At 29.7% G+C, this 17,894-nt stretch overlaps 1 protein-coding gene across 1 annotated transcript in view; it reads right to left on the bottom strand.

Moving 5' to 3' along the window:
* The window catches only part of LOC100168142 (phospholipase A1), a 56,391-nt gene that overhangs the window by 13,243 nt on the left and 25,254 nt on the right, over positions 1-17,894 (bottom strand). Inside the window, exons 3-5 of the mRNA XM_029488329.1 lie at positions 12,813-12,921; positions 9,215-9,360; positions 5,628-5,873 (exon numbers count right to left, since the gene is read on the bottom strand). Coding sequence (XP_029344189.1) covers positions 5,628-5,873; positions 9,215-9,360; positions 12,813-12,921 — 501 coding nt within the window. The remainder of the gene's footprint in view (positions 1-5,627; positions 5,874-9,214; positions 9,361-12,812; positions 12,922-17,894) is intronic.

The raw sequence follows: 17,894 nt of genomic DNA, 5'->3' as shown, positions 1-17,894 counted from the left end.
CTAGAAAATAGTGTGAAAATATCAAGTAACTAAAAGAAAATTCAGAAGATAATGTTTGAATACTTAAGATGTTTAAGACATATTATTATATAGGTACATATGTATATAGTTATGCAGAATCGGAAAAAAATGAGGGCTATTGTCATTAAATATGCCTAAGACTATCAAAATGTCAATATTCGTGTTAAAAAAGCATCTGTGGGATTCACACTCTTGCAAACTGTACTTGTACTCTCTAAACTAAATATACTTAGACATTTAGAATATAAATACATAGTAACACGATGACCATACTTAACGGTTTCGTTAATTCGTGTAATAGATTATTATGTATAATATTAGAACAAATTATAATTCACCCCTAGCAAATTATTTAGCGATATTCAAACGTCGGATTTCACTTGCCTTCTCCAACCACGGAACCAGAAAAAAGTCGCAAATGGGTCAAAAATCGTACTGATTCTAACATGCGATCTTCTTTCACATTACTCACCGTGGCAACGCTTGAGATGAAAACAATTATGATGCATAGTACATGTAATTAAGGCGAAATAGTGTTTTTTAGCCGCGAGTTAAATCTTGTATTATGTTCGTATAGGTACTCTGAAATCGTTTAGTTTTGTTTTCACACACCGCGTGGTATAATTTGGTATCATTATTTATTAATCAACGTTTCGTTGAAATGTGCACAGCTATATACCTACCTAATATCATATATTGACCGATTTATGAACTACATAGTACATATACACCAAGATATTAAATCTTGACTAATTGTTAGGTTTTTTTTTAACGGCATCCGTGAATACATTATACTGAGTCAGTGAACATAATATACCTAGGTACGTCCGTTTTTTTCTTATTAGTCGACAAGTATAATAGATACCTATATTATTATTATATACGTATATTATTGTACCAGTAAGTTAAATGTATGTATATTTTTTAAAGTTAGATATTCCAACAATAATAATTCAAATATGTATGATTATTGTTGTAAGTGAACAAGTGATATTATATATCACATGGGAAAAAATATTAAAAATAATAAAAATGCAAAAAATAACTTACCTACCAAATTTTTTAAAAATTTAATTCAAAACAAGATAATATTTTACAATCTGGTTAGTAATGTGAAAAAATTAATATAAAATTTGATAAATTAAGATAATATACGTACGGCATAAATAACATGATACGTAAACCACCAATATTATTGGAAATAACTCTAAAATTAAATTATTAATTGATTTTTTTACCAGAATATCAGGCTTTATGTATCACGCTAAATATCACACTATACTCAATATCCAATTATATTTATTGGCTACATTACAGACATTGGGTCCGATGAATAAAGTCCAATCGTAATTTCGTCCAATGCATATTAATTCTATTTTTCACAAAATACGTCCATTACATGGACCACTTATAAGTAGGTACAGATATGGTACGATATGGGTGAAGGATAGATAGAAAATAACGTTTTTGACTTTAATGAACTGTTTTTTTTTTTGCTTAACGATTGGTGGAGTGGTTTTGTTTGCATACATTTATAAATCTGGGCTTTGCACCCGTAATAATGTAATATAGGTACCTAAATAATATTGTATTCATGAATTCGCATCATGCGTTAATCAGGTAATATCCAGAGATAATAATATACCTAAATAGGTACGGTTTAAGATAAGAAAAAATCGTTTTATATTGAACGCGATTATAATATTCGTACTTTTGTCGAACAAGTTACATACTTATATCCGGTAATCGACCTAACTGTAGGAATTAACTTCAGTCAGCGGCGTATACCGCATACATGCATACCATAAATGTTATGATTATGAACGAATTAAAAATTAATAGAAGATTAAATACTCACATCTCGTGCGATGTCTACCGTGTGGTGGCCAAACGAAAATATTTTCTAACTATATTATGCATAATATTATATTTTACACAGTACCTACGTGTATAATGACGAATATGGCCAAGAGGAAACTGGAAAGTTATGAAGAATGCCGCACGCGATAGGTAGGTACCCACAAAAATCCCACTGCCAAATTCACGGTCACGGCCGGTCCATACTATTTATGTAGCTGGTACACTGAATTATTATAGAAACGAAAATGATAAAAATTTCTTACGGATATCTTTCGGAATAATAATTATAGGTACCTATACGATAATTGGCGATATACATCTCGAGATGTCTATTATACATGCGTAATATCTTATATTAGATAGTAGGTCACGTCTTCTGCACACACGTGACCCATTTATCCGGAAGAAAGAAAAACAGGTTTTACCAGAAATCTTCTTCGTCGGGACGTCATCTTCGAGTTTGGTATAGGTACGTATATATACGTGATTCGGAGACCGTCGTATTTTCATTTTTCTGACATTGTACCGCGAGTTCGAACTTTAACCTCGGATATAATTTTGACGTATTTTTTCGTCGATTCGAGAACGCACGATGACACTCGAATGGTTGGAATGAAGTGGATTAGAAACAAATTAAAAAAGCAAAGCAGATATGAGTATAAAAATATAATACACATGCCTGCATACGCACACCGCACACGCACGTCAATGTACGAATATATATTGTGATGTTTTATCATTTTGAAACATTGACGTATAATGCTGTTTTATGGAATTTTGTTTTTTTTTATTTCCGTAATGACCCGAATAATGATAGCATTCTCAAACCAGAGAGGCAACTATCGTCGTGCCGAGTTTACGTCGTGTCTTATTTGAAAATCGGCAAAATAATCGAATACTGCGGTACTAAAACGTCTCGGTTGCGGATAATATATAAAATATTATAAAAATAATAATACCTAATAATAGGTACTGCATCCGTCCTGCTATCTATGGGCCACGATATATTATATTATACTCAATAACCGTCGTCCAATTTACATAACCGTGAAACGATTTTGTGTTGTTGCGGAATTTCAAAATGCAAAGCGATTTTCGGTGAAACTATTTTGATATATTATTATAACATTATGTTGACATACGGAAATCGTGTATTATTTTTTATAAACGTCATATTTTTATTGGACGTGCCGGGGTAACTTAAAATAAAGTAAAAAGAGGTGGTCTATATGTTTATGATTACCACTTACCAGTATGATATAGCCATATAGGTACCGTAGTCGCGGACTATAAAAAGAATAATCTAATATCTGTACATGATATAATATCATTAATAATGTAATCGAGTTGTAGACCTGCAGCCACCCACCGTGGCATGACCGTCAGAAAACACGCGTATACCATAAATTTATGACACGATATAAATATATAATATGTTACAAGTTCAAGTGCATTGCCGTCGTAGTCACTTTCTAAAAAAAACAACACGAATAATGTATATACATAATAAAATATATAAATACATGTATATATGTATGTATGTATGTATGTATGTATGTATGTAAGTATGTATGTATGTATGTATGTATGTATGTATGTATGTATGTATCATGTATGTATGCATTATGTGCAGTGGCGTGGTGAACATTTATAAACCTTGATACCCGGAATATATTTCAGTACCTACTCCCTCTTTTTGTTGTATGTTATTGGTTACCATAATGTACTCAACCACCCCACCATCCCCCCCACCCAAAAAAAAAAATAATCCACCATGACGCCTAGGTGTCATAAAACCCCATTCACCACGCCACTGAGTCTATGTGTGTATGCAAGTATACGTAAGTGCCAAGTGGTAAGTGCATCGCTAAACACCCATGGCCGCAATCCCAGGAACGCGCACTTTTAATTTATTACGTTTACATTATATTCATATAGGTAGCTAGTATTTTTAAGAGCGCGATTTACTTACCTATTTAGTATAAAGATCTAAGACCATCTCGTAGAGACTTTAACGCTGATTATATAGCTGTATTATAGTATTATACGCACGATATAGTTACTGCGGAATACCGAGAATGTCCGGGACACGCGGTATCGTGTAATAAACAAAAATACAAAATAGGTATACTTATCCAAACAATAGAGAAAAATATTAACAAGGTACCTGTATATGCATTCAACCCGGTCAGCGGAGGTTCACGAAATGCGTTCGTGAGAAAATCTCATGCCTATATATAATGCATGCATAATATCAAGTATACCTACTACACCTATATTAGATTACCTACGTATTTATGTTATACCAATAATATTATTTCACGTGTGTTAGAACTTGGAAGACTCACCGAGGAAACCGAAACCTATATAATATGCTATATATTATTTGTATAAATTATACGAATGGTTATATTAATTTGACTTATGATATTGTGTATTTGAGTATTTATTTGTATGTATATAGGTGTGTAAGCTGCGACGTAGCAGATAAGGCTTAATATACGTTGCCGAGTTTAGTGTATCATTATATTTGTATAAGTTTTCCATGTGATTGCGAGACGGTCGAAACGGAGGCCAGTATTCCTACAAAGGACTAGTACAAATAAAAAAGCCTTAAACAAAATAAATTTGTTTTATTGCACACTAGAAATAAAATTTTACTTGTTATATGACCAGATGTATAATATTAAATTATTTTACTGAAATCTATAACAATTTTACAACTTTTTATTTATTTTAATTCATTACAAACAATTTACCTACATATCTTTATGAAGTACTTATAATCTATATTATATAAAAATGGAGACAAAAATGTATAACAATTCATCAATCGAGAACGGCTGGTCCGATTTGGCTCAATTTTTTTTTAAGATGTTCGTAACTGCCAGGAAAAGGTTTTTACGAAATAAAATTTTAGGAAAATCCACCGGGGAAAGGTAGGAAATCTCAAATCTGTATGTCAAAAATACAACAGTTTCGCAACAGTGCATTATATTATATTGGTTGCTATTGGTTAATCGGGTATGTTTGTTAATTTCACATAATATAAAAATGAATCGCAGAATGTGTTGCTAAGCGCAATAATTCTACTGTACGTGTGTTGTGACTGAACTCCTCCTAAATGGTTCGACCGATTTGAATGAATTTTTTGTATGTGTTTGCGTTTATTTATCTGATTTTAGTACGGTTAGGTTAGGTTAGGATTTTGTATTAATTGATTATATCAATCCATCATAGGTAGAATACGACAAACTTGGTATAACTTTGATACTTTAAAATTTAAATCATACACTAACGTACATACAGCACGGGGTCCGCGATCTACCCTAGGTAGATTGCCCACCTGATAATGTACTGCTGCGAATCAGAATTTTTATTCTGGGCAACGGAAAAGTTAAGATTCATTTTGAAACCATACAACGAATATTAAATAACGAATTGAACAAAGTTTGAGTCACATATAGTTGGTACACTTAATGGGCAACGAAGTGCATGGGTTCAGCTAGTATAATATAATATTATTGAGTCTAAGACCTATGTCCAATCCTAAAACTTTCATTCTTCTAAGATATTTTTTATTTATAGGTCAATATTTATTTTTTTATATTGTTATATTCTATAAGTATACGACCAATGGTGGTGGTGCCCCTTTGCACTCCTTCAGTCCCTCGCCCGGGAACACCATTGCTAATGACATGGAATACGAAGATATGTTATGAACTTATGATATATATAATACGCACCTATGATCTTGTGCTGTCTGTGCGTCAAGTGGTTGCTTATCATGCCGCATATGTGGGCCCCGAGACTGTGGCCGACGCAGTGTATGTCGTACGCTGATGCTCCTGAATAGGTGAGGTGGGCGTAGAACTGGGCCGTGCACTGGGCCACCAGCCTGGTGTTGCTCAGCGAGGATAGGTAACATGGGAAGAACGTCAGCGGCTCCCAATCCACGGTGAACACGTTGTAGTCTTTTCGGTTCAGGTACGCTGTAGCACACGAAAATGCAATTATATATAATATTATCTTTACTCTCATATTTATTTTGTGGTATGCATGGTAGGTACCGCTTCTGAACCATGACATATACTATTATCGAAGCATGGCGGCGGAGGTTAATACAAAATAACAAAGATATAAGAATCCAATTATTTATTATTAATTTATATACAAACAGATTATTATAATAGTACCTTATTTTAAAACTTTGTTGTCAATTAGTTTCGACGATTAAAATAATACTGTGTTTAAATTTACAAGATTAAAATACTTATTTGGAAAATATAAAATTGTATACAAACCAAAAATTAAACGATATAGACTCAAGCCTATAAGGTTAAAGAATGATAGTGTGGAGAATATAATTATTTTTTGTTTGACACGATAAAAACAAAAGTGTTTTGTTTTCACCTCAATCGCAAGCGATGGGTTGGATATTATGACTCCAAGGATGGGTCATAAACAATACATTTGTATTTTATTCGGTTTATTATACTTAATAAATTTTATAATTGTAATTGTATTTTTTAATTTATAATTTAATAATTAATACAAATGGGTCACCATCCCGTGGACGATTATCTGCTATTAAGGTTTTAAATATACTTTTTTGAAATATTCAATTTATAAAAAAAAATAGTTTATTGTATTTAAAAGTTTATAGTCATTAACTGCAAGTGAACATTTTAAAAGTTAGTTTACTGTATATAACACTAATAAATAATAGCCAAATGGACCCAATTGATAAGTTTGACAAATTAACCGATAATATAATACCATACCAGTTAAAATAGTAATTCGTAAACCTTGGTTGATAAGTAATTTATTATCGACCGTTTCTGTGTGTAATCAATTGAATACGAAAACCGAATACGTTTAAAATAAATAAAAAATATATTTTTTTAATTTCATTTAAATTTATGAAGGGCGAAATATTTCAAATTTAGAATCCTACTATTCCTACCTGCTATACAAGATATTCCAACATGACACGATACAACTATTTTAAGTATAATATACCTATAATAATAATACGACCGTTAAAAACAATACACTGCCGATCGCAGCATATATTATTATGCCTACTTACCTATTATGATGGCTCCGAACAATAAACTACAAGAGACGTCGGGAAGTATAATATTATCGTATTTAATATTATTATTTATTATATTTTGACTACGAGTGAGCTTAGATTTTGTCACGTTCAACGTGGGGCCGAGTTTCTTGTGGATTAGATGCACTACGATCGGACGTATAGTTGGTAATGTGGATGAAACCATGTTATATCAGTCACGACTATATTTATACCTATATCGATATTGTACACTGTACAGTAATAGATAAGTATAAACGTATAATACGCGCACACTGGCTGATCATAGAAATATTCGTGTTACAATAAACAGTGGAGATTTCATAAAAATCTTATCCACATTGCAGTGTCTTATTTTAAAACTAGAAAACACAATGCATAAAATCTTAAGAGCAGGATGTCAACGATCTGCTGTTTGTTTCCTCTCTATGGAACACACGTTTAACATGCAGGACAATACGTGAATTCACAAAAAATTATATTTTTTTTTATGAATAATCTATAGTGTCAAATTACCTATTAAAAAAAATATAGATAAAAATATTTTTTAGGTTGTGGCATATATGGATTTAAGTCGAATATATTAATAAAATATGAAACCGATATGTTAATGCCTCAAAAGTATTATCTTCTAAAGTCTATATGATTTTTGTAATGATCGATTTTACTCTAAGATTACTCAAAATTCAAAAATCAAAAAACGATATTACAAGAACCCGTTTTATATCTCCGTTTTATCGCTCGATTGAGGGTCTGAGAGATAAAACAAATATTATACGCTGAGTCGCTGACGTCCTCAAATACGATATTCGCCATTGAAACTGTATAATAAATATATGAAAGTCAATTGCGGATCCTTTGCTCTTTTTCGTTTTCCGGCATTACGCATAATTTTAAGATGAATATTATGTTATTTTGGCTTTAGGAAATAGACGCACGTAATATTAGTTTTCGAGATTTATCTCGGACACGACTGTAGTTTGCTATTTGTGTATTGCTACAGTTTTATTTTTAAGGTATTTTATTTTATTTTATAGTTTCTGAAAACAGCAGAAGAAAAACTGTTAGAATATATTTTAGAAACCACACACGATTTTATTAAAAAAAAAACTCTTAAAGTCGTGACTACTTTTGCCTTTTGGGTCAACCACGAGATCTCCACGGTAGTTAACTTATAGTTGAAACACACAACGGTTGAAGTCTTTTTTCGAATGCCTATGATAATAGTGCGTAAATAATATTGCAATATTGTCACGATCGAATTTTGAACATTATAGGTATACCTACTATTCCGCCGTATAGACTGTGCCTGAAGACGAGTGAAGCGAAACGAGTGACTGTATATCTAATATTTAATAATGTTTAGGAACAGCGTCGTCCACTTTTAATTAAAAATACATTCACCAACTTATTATAAATACAACTGGACGCAGTATCGGCCTGGTACTTTAATGGCCCTGGATGGCCGGATGCATTTATTCAGGAGGACCCCAAATAATGTTAATTCATAAAATTATAAAAAATGCTTGTAAGTAAGTATAGTGCAAAATATTATATATTTTTTTAAAAGTATCTTACTTAAAATTCACATTTACGTTAACTATATAGTAACCTTCACTTAGTAATTACTTATAATTATAAAAAAATATATAAATAATACGCCTTATAACATTATAGTATTATACAACTTAGGTAATATTTATTAATGCGATTTAATTTATGTATTTGATTTTCTTAATATTAGTAATTTTGATAAAATGATAACAGTATTATAAATTATAATGGAACGTAATATAATAATATTCAATATCCAATATTCATATAGTACTATCAGGGCCCCTGAACACAAAACCCGCCGTGGTGCCGTGGTGGGGGGGCGGGGGTGGGCGCGTTCGCAGCCTTGCGGCCATGGTCAGGCCGACGCTTTCTGTACGGTATATCTAATTGTTCATTAAAATACTGTGTGTATGTATAATAATGTTATTATTATAATTTGTCGGTTTTAAAAACGATTTCGTTTACGATGTTTGCATTTTACGGTGAAACGTTGAAATAATGATCTGTCTACGTAGGTACCTACTAGGTAAACATTATACATTTATATGTATACTAATAGCTTCGTTATAATAATTATTAGTTACTATAATTTATAATAATAATAATCATTGATCGCGATAAAAGTAATAACAATCAAAATACAATATTTCATATTATTATTTAGTATGGATCACTAACCGTTTCTGATGATTGTCATCGGGGTCTTGCTTTCTGTTCCATTAAAACCGTGAATAATGATGACGTTTTTTTTGCTAGGATCCCAACCGCTGTACCGGAGTGTGTTCTTGTTTCGAACATCGATCAATTTTTTCCGTTTAGCACCGCTGTAAAAAAATTCAATGTTTAAATTCCGGAATAGGTACATTATGAGTTATGATAGGTACATAGTTATTAATACACGACAGAGTTGGGTAAATTCTCATATAAGCATAAGCGCGACTAGTGGTGAGGCTGAGGGACTTAACCCCCCCCCCCCCCCAAAAAAAAAAACTTTTAAAATAGCTCCACCCCCTAATTGAAAGGATTTATATAAATAAAGAATTCAATAAATAAATATAGAGTAAAATAGATATATTTTTATTATTATTCTAATTAGATTCCCCTGAGTGCTTCCTCAATAATTCAAGCACTGGATGTAACGTCTTAAGTATACGTCTAAACGACTTATTTAATATTATCTTATAATGACATCTAAACATCCAAACAAATTATCTTTTCAATATGAACATTCATATACCTATGTTTTTGTGCTGGGATTCTTCTCACCGATTTTGCGTTAATAGTACCTAGGTTGCCCCTAGCGACCATTGCATAATATAATAATTATGTTACGATTGTAGAGAGAGAGGAGAGAGAAAACAAATAGTGAGCTAATATCATCCCCTTAAGGAATTTGTATTATTTATTTAGTCTATGAGTGTCGATTACGTATAAATGTGTGACAGCGACTGTTAATTATTTCAATATAATTTAAATTATTTCAACGCAACGCAATGAGCCTCGAGGACTGCAGCAATTATAAAACAATAACGAATCACATTTACGTTTGAACAATTTTAATACGATTATTATTGTATGCTCATGCTGCACCGGCGCGGCGGTATACCTATTGGAATTATTTAATAGTTAAAAGAAGATTTTTGTATAATTTTCGTACAAAATGCTTCAACTGTGAAATCGCAATGCACGGTGTATATAATTATACACGAGAATAGAATCTCTTGTCCGATAAAACAATGGCAATTTCTAGTTATAAACAATAAATAAATAACGTCTAATTAGTACTAATAATAATTATAGACGATAAAAATGTACGTTTTTTTCGATATGATACTTTCTAATAATAATATTGTTGTCGGTGGGTTTATATAATAACGCTTTCAAATTGCAGTACCTACCTATATCGATTTTAGATTATAGCATTAACTTCTTTTTCAGAAATAATCGAAAGTTTTGTACTTTTGTTTGACTTTACACTCAAGTATAAACACTATAATATAATAAACAAAGTACTGGCGTAATTACAATAACTTTCAATGGTCCAATAATCATAAAGACAAATTAAGTCATATTTGAAGTCGATCGCTTTGCTTACATATACCTACAATCTTTTTATATTTGATTTCAAGCAATTAAGCAAATATAAAAATCTGTATATTTTAAAATGTTATTTTGTTAAAATGTAGTCTATTGTCTATGATAATAATCAATGAGCAATGCTATAATTATTGACAAGTGATAACAAAATTATTACATAACGATAATATTTATTATTAGTTCAGTTGTGGTGTCAAATCTTATCAAAAACAATTCAACAAATCAATAAAATATTATTATATTTTAATAGGATTAAAGTTCAGCTTGAGCAGGTGCAAAAGCATATCTTTTCACCAGCTATACATCGTCAGGCACCACGGCGCGGCGTACCTACTTACAAGCACACCGTCGTGCACCCCCCTAATTACGCCACTGATTATTGAATAAAGTATTGAAGTAATGTTTGAAATAATTCATAATGTGAATAATTTATAATCCAGTGTATAAAAATAAATATACATTTCAAAGCACAGATTGATATAATATTCGAAAGTGCCTTTATTTTCGTTCGTATAGGGTGATTTAAAAAAATGAGAGCAATACGAAGGAAGCACCTATACTCAAAATTTAATTTTTGTTTTTTTCGTCACCTGCAGCGGAGTTCCTAGTAAGTATACTGAGAATCTGTACCGAATTGGAAACGGTTTGCTCTGCAGAAGTGTCCGTTATTTTCACGAAACAGTGTATTATGGTACGTGGAATTCTTACCGACGAAAGTATAATAAATAAGTAAACAATGTCACTCTCGTTTATATGGATCGCGGAGTGATTGATTTGTTACACCTCTTCGATCACACAATGCACTCCAATCGAGAGGTGTTTATTGATTGCACACGAATATAATATTATTTCAATAGCAAGAAATGACAGGATCGGATTTTCCGCAGTTGTCGTCGTCGGGTCGGCACAATATAATATAATATAATATATCGAATATTATGTATATATATCGTACATATGCGTAATCTAATTGACTGTGTCAATGTATACAATGTTATATTATTACAGTCACGTAAAAAATATTTGTTTTTTTTTTAAAAACGAGAGTGGACACGTATGTTATTTACATACTATAACGTGAAGTTAACAAACACGTACCAACTATGTTTACACGGTGTAATCGTTTTTATTATGTTTTTTAACATTATACTCCCGGTATACCTACTAAAAAAATCTAAAACGAAATGTTATAAACGCGCAAGATGGTAATAGTGTAATACAGTAGGTACCTACGCGTTTAGGTTTTCGACCAAATTTCAGAGAACGGAGTAGGCACAACCATGTGGTTGTCCTACTCCTACAAACTACAGCAAATATCTTGTTCAAGAAACACTTGTAAAGAATGGAGTCCGAGCTACGTATGATATATTTTAGTCCGAGATATTAGTTTCCAGGCACTTTAATATTGTTTATTACTAAGTAGGTACCTACGCTTTACTACGAGCGTATAATAATATAGAAAAAAGTAATGAGCTATCGTTTTCTGTCTATAAGACTATACAACACAAGTACACAACCATGAGGCAAGTTAGATAATGACGTTAATTCTTTCTTTTTTATTGTATACCAATCGTTTTTTTACCTAATGTAATATTATTTCTTATAAGTTCCTATCAATAATTTAACTATTTATATTTTTTTATTATTTTATTATCAATATTGTATTTATATATAATATTTTATATTTTATACTACCTACCTATTTCTTTATTTAATTATTTCATTATATTTTTAAATGCTCTGCAGATTCAGGTTGATAACTATTTGTCACAACCGTATTTCATTTAACTCAAATATTGTAATAATTATTTTATTCCATTATAATTGGAAAAAAACGTTCGTATCACACTGCTGTACACGTATTTATAAAGGTATTAGAGGATCAATTAAGTGTTAATTTTCTTGTAGGTATACAAAATTACACAAAATATAATAATTGAGTTTTTTGAAGTGTGTTAAAGTAATTTAAAATAAAGCCCTTCACCTAGTTTGAAAGATTAGAAACCTTTAAAATCGAACATAATTACTATACAGCATATGCTGCATGGTAGTATTATAATGATTTTCTAAGGATTTGATTTGTTTGAATATTCTTTGCCTTGAAAATGCATATATGATATCTATTGGTAAAATTAAATAGTAATGTGGGATATTCATTATTATATTATTATCATCTTACCTGGAATACAAAAATATTTTGATATCCATGTCTGGACATTGATCTGTTCTTTTCATTACACATTGCCAGTAATTCAGATTTAATACATTCTGCATTAGGCACAATGACACTGAAAACAAAAAATAATAACAAATGCATATTATAATTAATGATGTATTTAATACTGTTTATTATATGAATAGATTATTGAATATTTAATGACTTGTAAAATTTAAATATATCAAAACGTGGGAAAATAATGATATAAAAAAAATTTAACACTCTGTGACCGTACTATATTTCCGGTTTCCAAACGTACTTAAGAAAATAATATAAACTATTAATATCCATAAACAATAATTAAAAAAAAAAATTGTTTGACTTAAACTGACGTAAAAAATCTAAATGCTTAAATGTTAAATATCTAAATGTTTTTACAATTGGCATGCCATTTTTAAAATTATAAGTATAAAGATATTTACATACATACCTAATTATATTTTGGTATTTTATAATAATGGCTAATATAAAATATTTATAATTAATTATATTATAATACAAAAAACGTATTATAACTTTGTTGATTTAATCTGTTTCATATTAATTTCAATTTTTGCCATAATAGTTAAACATGTTTTCCGTTTTTATAGGTTCCTAAATATAAGTTTTGAACACCTTACATCCTCGTTGTGCCTATATCCATCAGTCCGAACGTTAGTTACCACTTATCAGTACCTATAGTTACAATTGTTACTTGTTAGTATTAAGATATTTATTTACTGTGCGTAGTTACTGTACCTACATTGTACATAATCACAACACTCACAATACCTAACTATCCCTCGTCTGGAAAAGACATAAGTACTATTTATTAGAACATAATTGTAAAAAATAAAATGTACTTTACAGCATTTTGAGGAATTTTAAGTAATTTTAAGTAGAATTTTTGTTTAGCAGATTTAATAATATTATTAGTATATTTAGGTTATATTTTTCACCATAATAACAAATGATGTTACTACGCATGATAAATATAGCAACTGATATAAAAATGTAACAAAATTCGAATTTAAGAAAGACTCCAAGCCTGCAAAGGATGATTTTGTGCAGAATATAAAGTCATTACTTTTTTCCCGATTGATTAAAAACATCTGATAAAAAACATTTACTTAAGTATAATTTTATTTTATAGTATAGTTGTATAATATTATATATAATAATATTCATTGCTAAATTTAAAGTATGTGACACGCCATTATAACATGTAATCATGAGTGTTGTGAATTGAATGAAATAAAAACTATGCACTAATGTACACAAAATTAAAATACACTAAAAATTGAGAAAAAAATTCAAACTACAATTTTAAAACAAACAGTGAAATTAATTTTTTTATAAGATTAAAAAATTAAACAATAAGTTTGAAAAAAAATGTTTAAAAATATACAACTTAATAATAATAAAAAAAAAACTTAAATAATCAAATTACATCATTTTTATCAGTCTGACTTGTCCATCAATATGCAAATCATAAAATTAATAACTACGCAAATATGCGCTGGCTTCTGGTATTAAACATGGTTATTATTTTAAATGTTAACACTCATATTCTTGAAAAGTATAATGTACGTATACTTGGAAATATTTTTTTGTTATATTATTTAAAACTATCAGAAAACAGCATTTTTGATAAAAAATGACATTTTTACTATTTTTATCATTATAGATATCATTTTTTAAAGTTTTAAAGTTTTTGAATCACAGTACTTACCTTTATGTTTAAAATTTCGTGTTTTAAAGCGGAATATTTTTGTGAGAATTTCAATGTGTAAATTTAAATTTTAAGCGAATAGCCAGTGAAACCTAAAGTTTTAATGAGCAGAGTAGTGGTGAAACATTTTGTGGGATATGTATCTAATATAATGTTATGCCAGTTCATTTCACTCATCTAAACTATAAACACTTAATAACTAAGTAGGTATTAGGATGATATTCGATTTTTATATATTATAGAACCTCGATAAGTTGAAAACTATAATAAATCAAATTAAATGCTATTACATTGTCCTCTGTAACCTTAGTAAAACGGAAACATCGACAAGTCAAAAAAATTTCATTTCCCTTGAATTTTGACTTATTAAGGTTCCACCGTATACAAATCCTCAAAAAACATTCAATTAATAACGTATTCCACCATTCAAAAAACTAACGAAATACGCAATATAAAATAATAAGACCAAAATTATTAAAAACTAAAATAATTTTCATTTCAGAAATGCGGTTTTGTGTTTCATATTAAGCTTTTGAATCATGACTTTAAAGTTTTAAACTATGTAAAAAATTATAGTTCCAAAACCGTTGATACTTTTCTAGTTGATAAAATCCAAATCATTAAGTTATTTTTAATCAAATGTACCCCACCTCCTATGAGACACGTTCTAATCTGCCTCATTCAATTAACAATCAAATCAATTAGAATTTATAAAAGTTAATTAAGTATTGTCAAGCGACAAGCGGAATTAGATGAAAGTTTTGAAACACATTTTTGGAAATATAATAATATTATGTTGTTTAACCGAAACATTATTTGTGTAATATTATAGACAAAATATATTATAGCCCCCCCCCCCCCCCAACAGATAAATTCATCACGCTACGCTTGTGGGCTCTGCAACCGCGATGGTAATTGTGTTGGTTTTCAAAAGTCGCGCTCTAGTTCGTCGTACGATTACAGTTCTCTCGGGCGTAATGAGTTCTGTCTCGAATCATAATATTATTATATCTATATACCTACTCTAATCGGTAACCGCGGTACAAGTAGGTATAGGACTATAGGTGTAGATATAGAACTATAGGTGTATGTATACCATCAATACACAGAGGCGATCGTTATAACATTATAACGAGACGAGTGGTTATTTTTTTTAAAACTCATTATCTCGCATACATTACGGCACGCGTTTATTGTGAGCCGTATAGAGTGCCGTATAGCTCAACCTTTTTTGCCACTAATAATTCATGATGGGAAATCTGGTTTTTGGAATTTTCAAATGCCTACATAATCTTGAGAATTTATTGTACAACAAAATAATGAGGATCCTGCGGAGATACAAATTATATATAGTATACACTATACATTAGTCGATATATTTTTTTAAAACGGTGACCCGGTGACGTATCAAAATTAAAATTTGAACGTGTAGTTTTTGAGTTATTTAACTTTGTGTACTTAGGTAAATATTGGTCCAAGATAATGGGTTTGGGAGATATACGGGTGCTATATGACGTGATTTGAAAATTTAAATAATTAATATTAATCTTTTAACATTCATAATTTGCAAAAATGGTCCAAGTATAATCAATATATAAGATCAAATATTAAATATTTTACTTAAAATTTTTATAAAACCATTTTTAATAACTATTGTCTTTAGTATAAAACTATAAACATTTTGACAACTGACAAACTTCTTGTACACATTTTGAATTAGGTACCTACGTCAATATATTATATCCAAAAAATAATCCATTATATAATTATTATTATTATTATTATTAAAATTCAACACTTATAAATTGTGTAATATATGTTTATGATAAAAATCATTAAAACTATCGGTCAGGGTTCTAACTTTTTGAAAAACAGAAGTTTTCATCGCCACAATACACTCCTTAAGTAGTACTACAAATTCTAAGATTTTTTAAGTATGGTCCTTAAATATCTATAATTAATTAAAAATTACAAAAAATCAACATTTCAATAAATTCATAATTGAAGAAAAATAATAGCGTGCGCATACTCGGTGAATCAGCCTGTACATGTGTACAACATATTATTAATATATTATTATATTATTATTGATTATAATATATCGGCGAGTGTGATGGTGGTAATACGTACCACAGATCGGCCGAATTCGTCGAACGCAAAGATCTTTTGTTTTAGGGAAGTATGGATGGCGTTCGTGTGATAATAATATATTTAGTAAATAGTAGTTATAATAATTACATTATAGGTCGGTACTGACTGGAATAGCTTGTCGGTGCGGTGGTTGTATAAAAATTAAGGCCCGGATGTTGATGCCCCAAAAAAATCTATAAAAATTCCCTAACAAATAAAAAATGGCCTAAACAATGGTATATATTATAGACCTAAATATTTAAAAAACGATCATAAAATTATTTATTGATTTTAAAATTTAAAATTTAAATTTACAAACATAAGTACATGATTTTGATTTAAATTTCAAAACCGATTTTAATCTAGAAAACAATTGAACATGTTGTTTTAAGTATTTTTCGTAAAAGTAAATTAAGTTAAAGTAAGTTTAATGGTGCAAATATTCATACCTATACTTTTTCAAAAATATATTTAAAATATATAAATATAATAGTAATTAATGGCTAATAATTAACTTTTTTTCTTGATTTTTAAACAAAAAAATAAAGTTTGGAAAGCATCAATGCATCATATATGATGTTGAAAAAAAAAGAAGCAAAAGTCCTCAACATCCTGATAATAATATATTATATTACTCATATTCGAAAACGGAGATAAGATCTTGATGGGCGGTTCGACAAAAACGCACATTATTAATTTATAAATATAAATTATAAATTATAATATATTATGATTTATGGCATAGTGTGTATCGCTGCTCTATACGGATTTTAAATGTGTATTTATAGGTTTTTTTTTTTGAAAAATAATCGTACATTTACGTTACGTTATAATTTAATTTGTACCATCATAATATTATTATTATTGTGTGCTCTCGCATTGTCCACTATATATTGTCTGCAGCAGTGTTATAATCGATTTCACGGTTTACACTATATTATATTTTAATATTTTATAAGTAGGTATCTACTCAAAACGTTTGCTCGGATTGTAATTTTTAGTATATAAACCAATAGGTTTCTTACATATTTTTGTAATAGTTATTTGCATTTGCTTGTTAAAAATATAAGTTTCCTCCCACCACTAAAACATTTTAAGCATGGAAATAACTTTTAGTCACATATTATACTATTTTCCATGATTTTTCACTAATTTATTGCTGTAAAAAAGGTGCCCGGTGCCAGTTTTTCAAATTTTCCGAA

This window comes from Acyrthosiphon pisum, chromosome A1 (genome assembly GCF_005508785.2).
Source record: "Acyrthosiphon pisum isolate AL4f chromosome A1, pea_aphid_22Mar2018_4r6ur, whole genome shotgun sequence".
NCBI classification, from domain to species: domain Eukaryota; kingdom Metazoa; phylum Arthropoda; class Insecta; order Hemiptera; family Aphididae; genus Acyrthosiphon; species Acyrthosiphon pisum.
The sequence above is the reverse complement of the archived record's forward strand: the minus strand, read 5'-3'. Positions and strand labels throughout refer to the sequence as shown.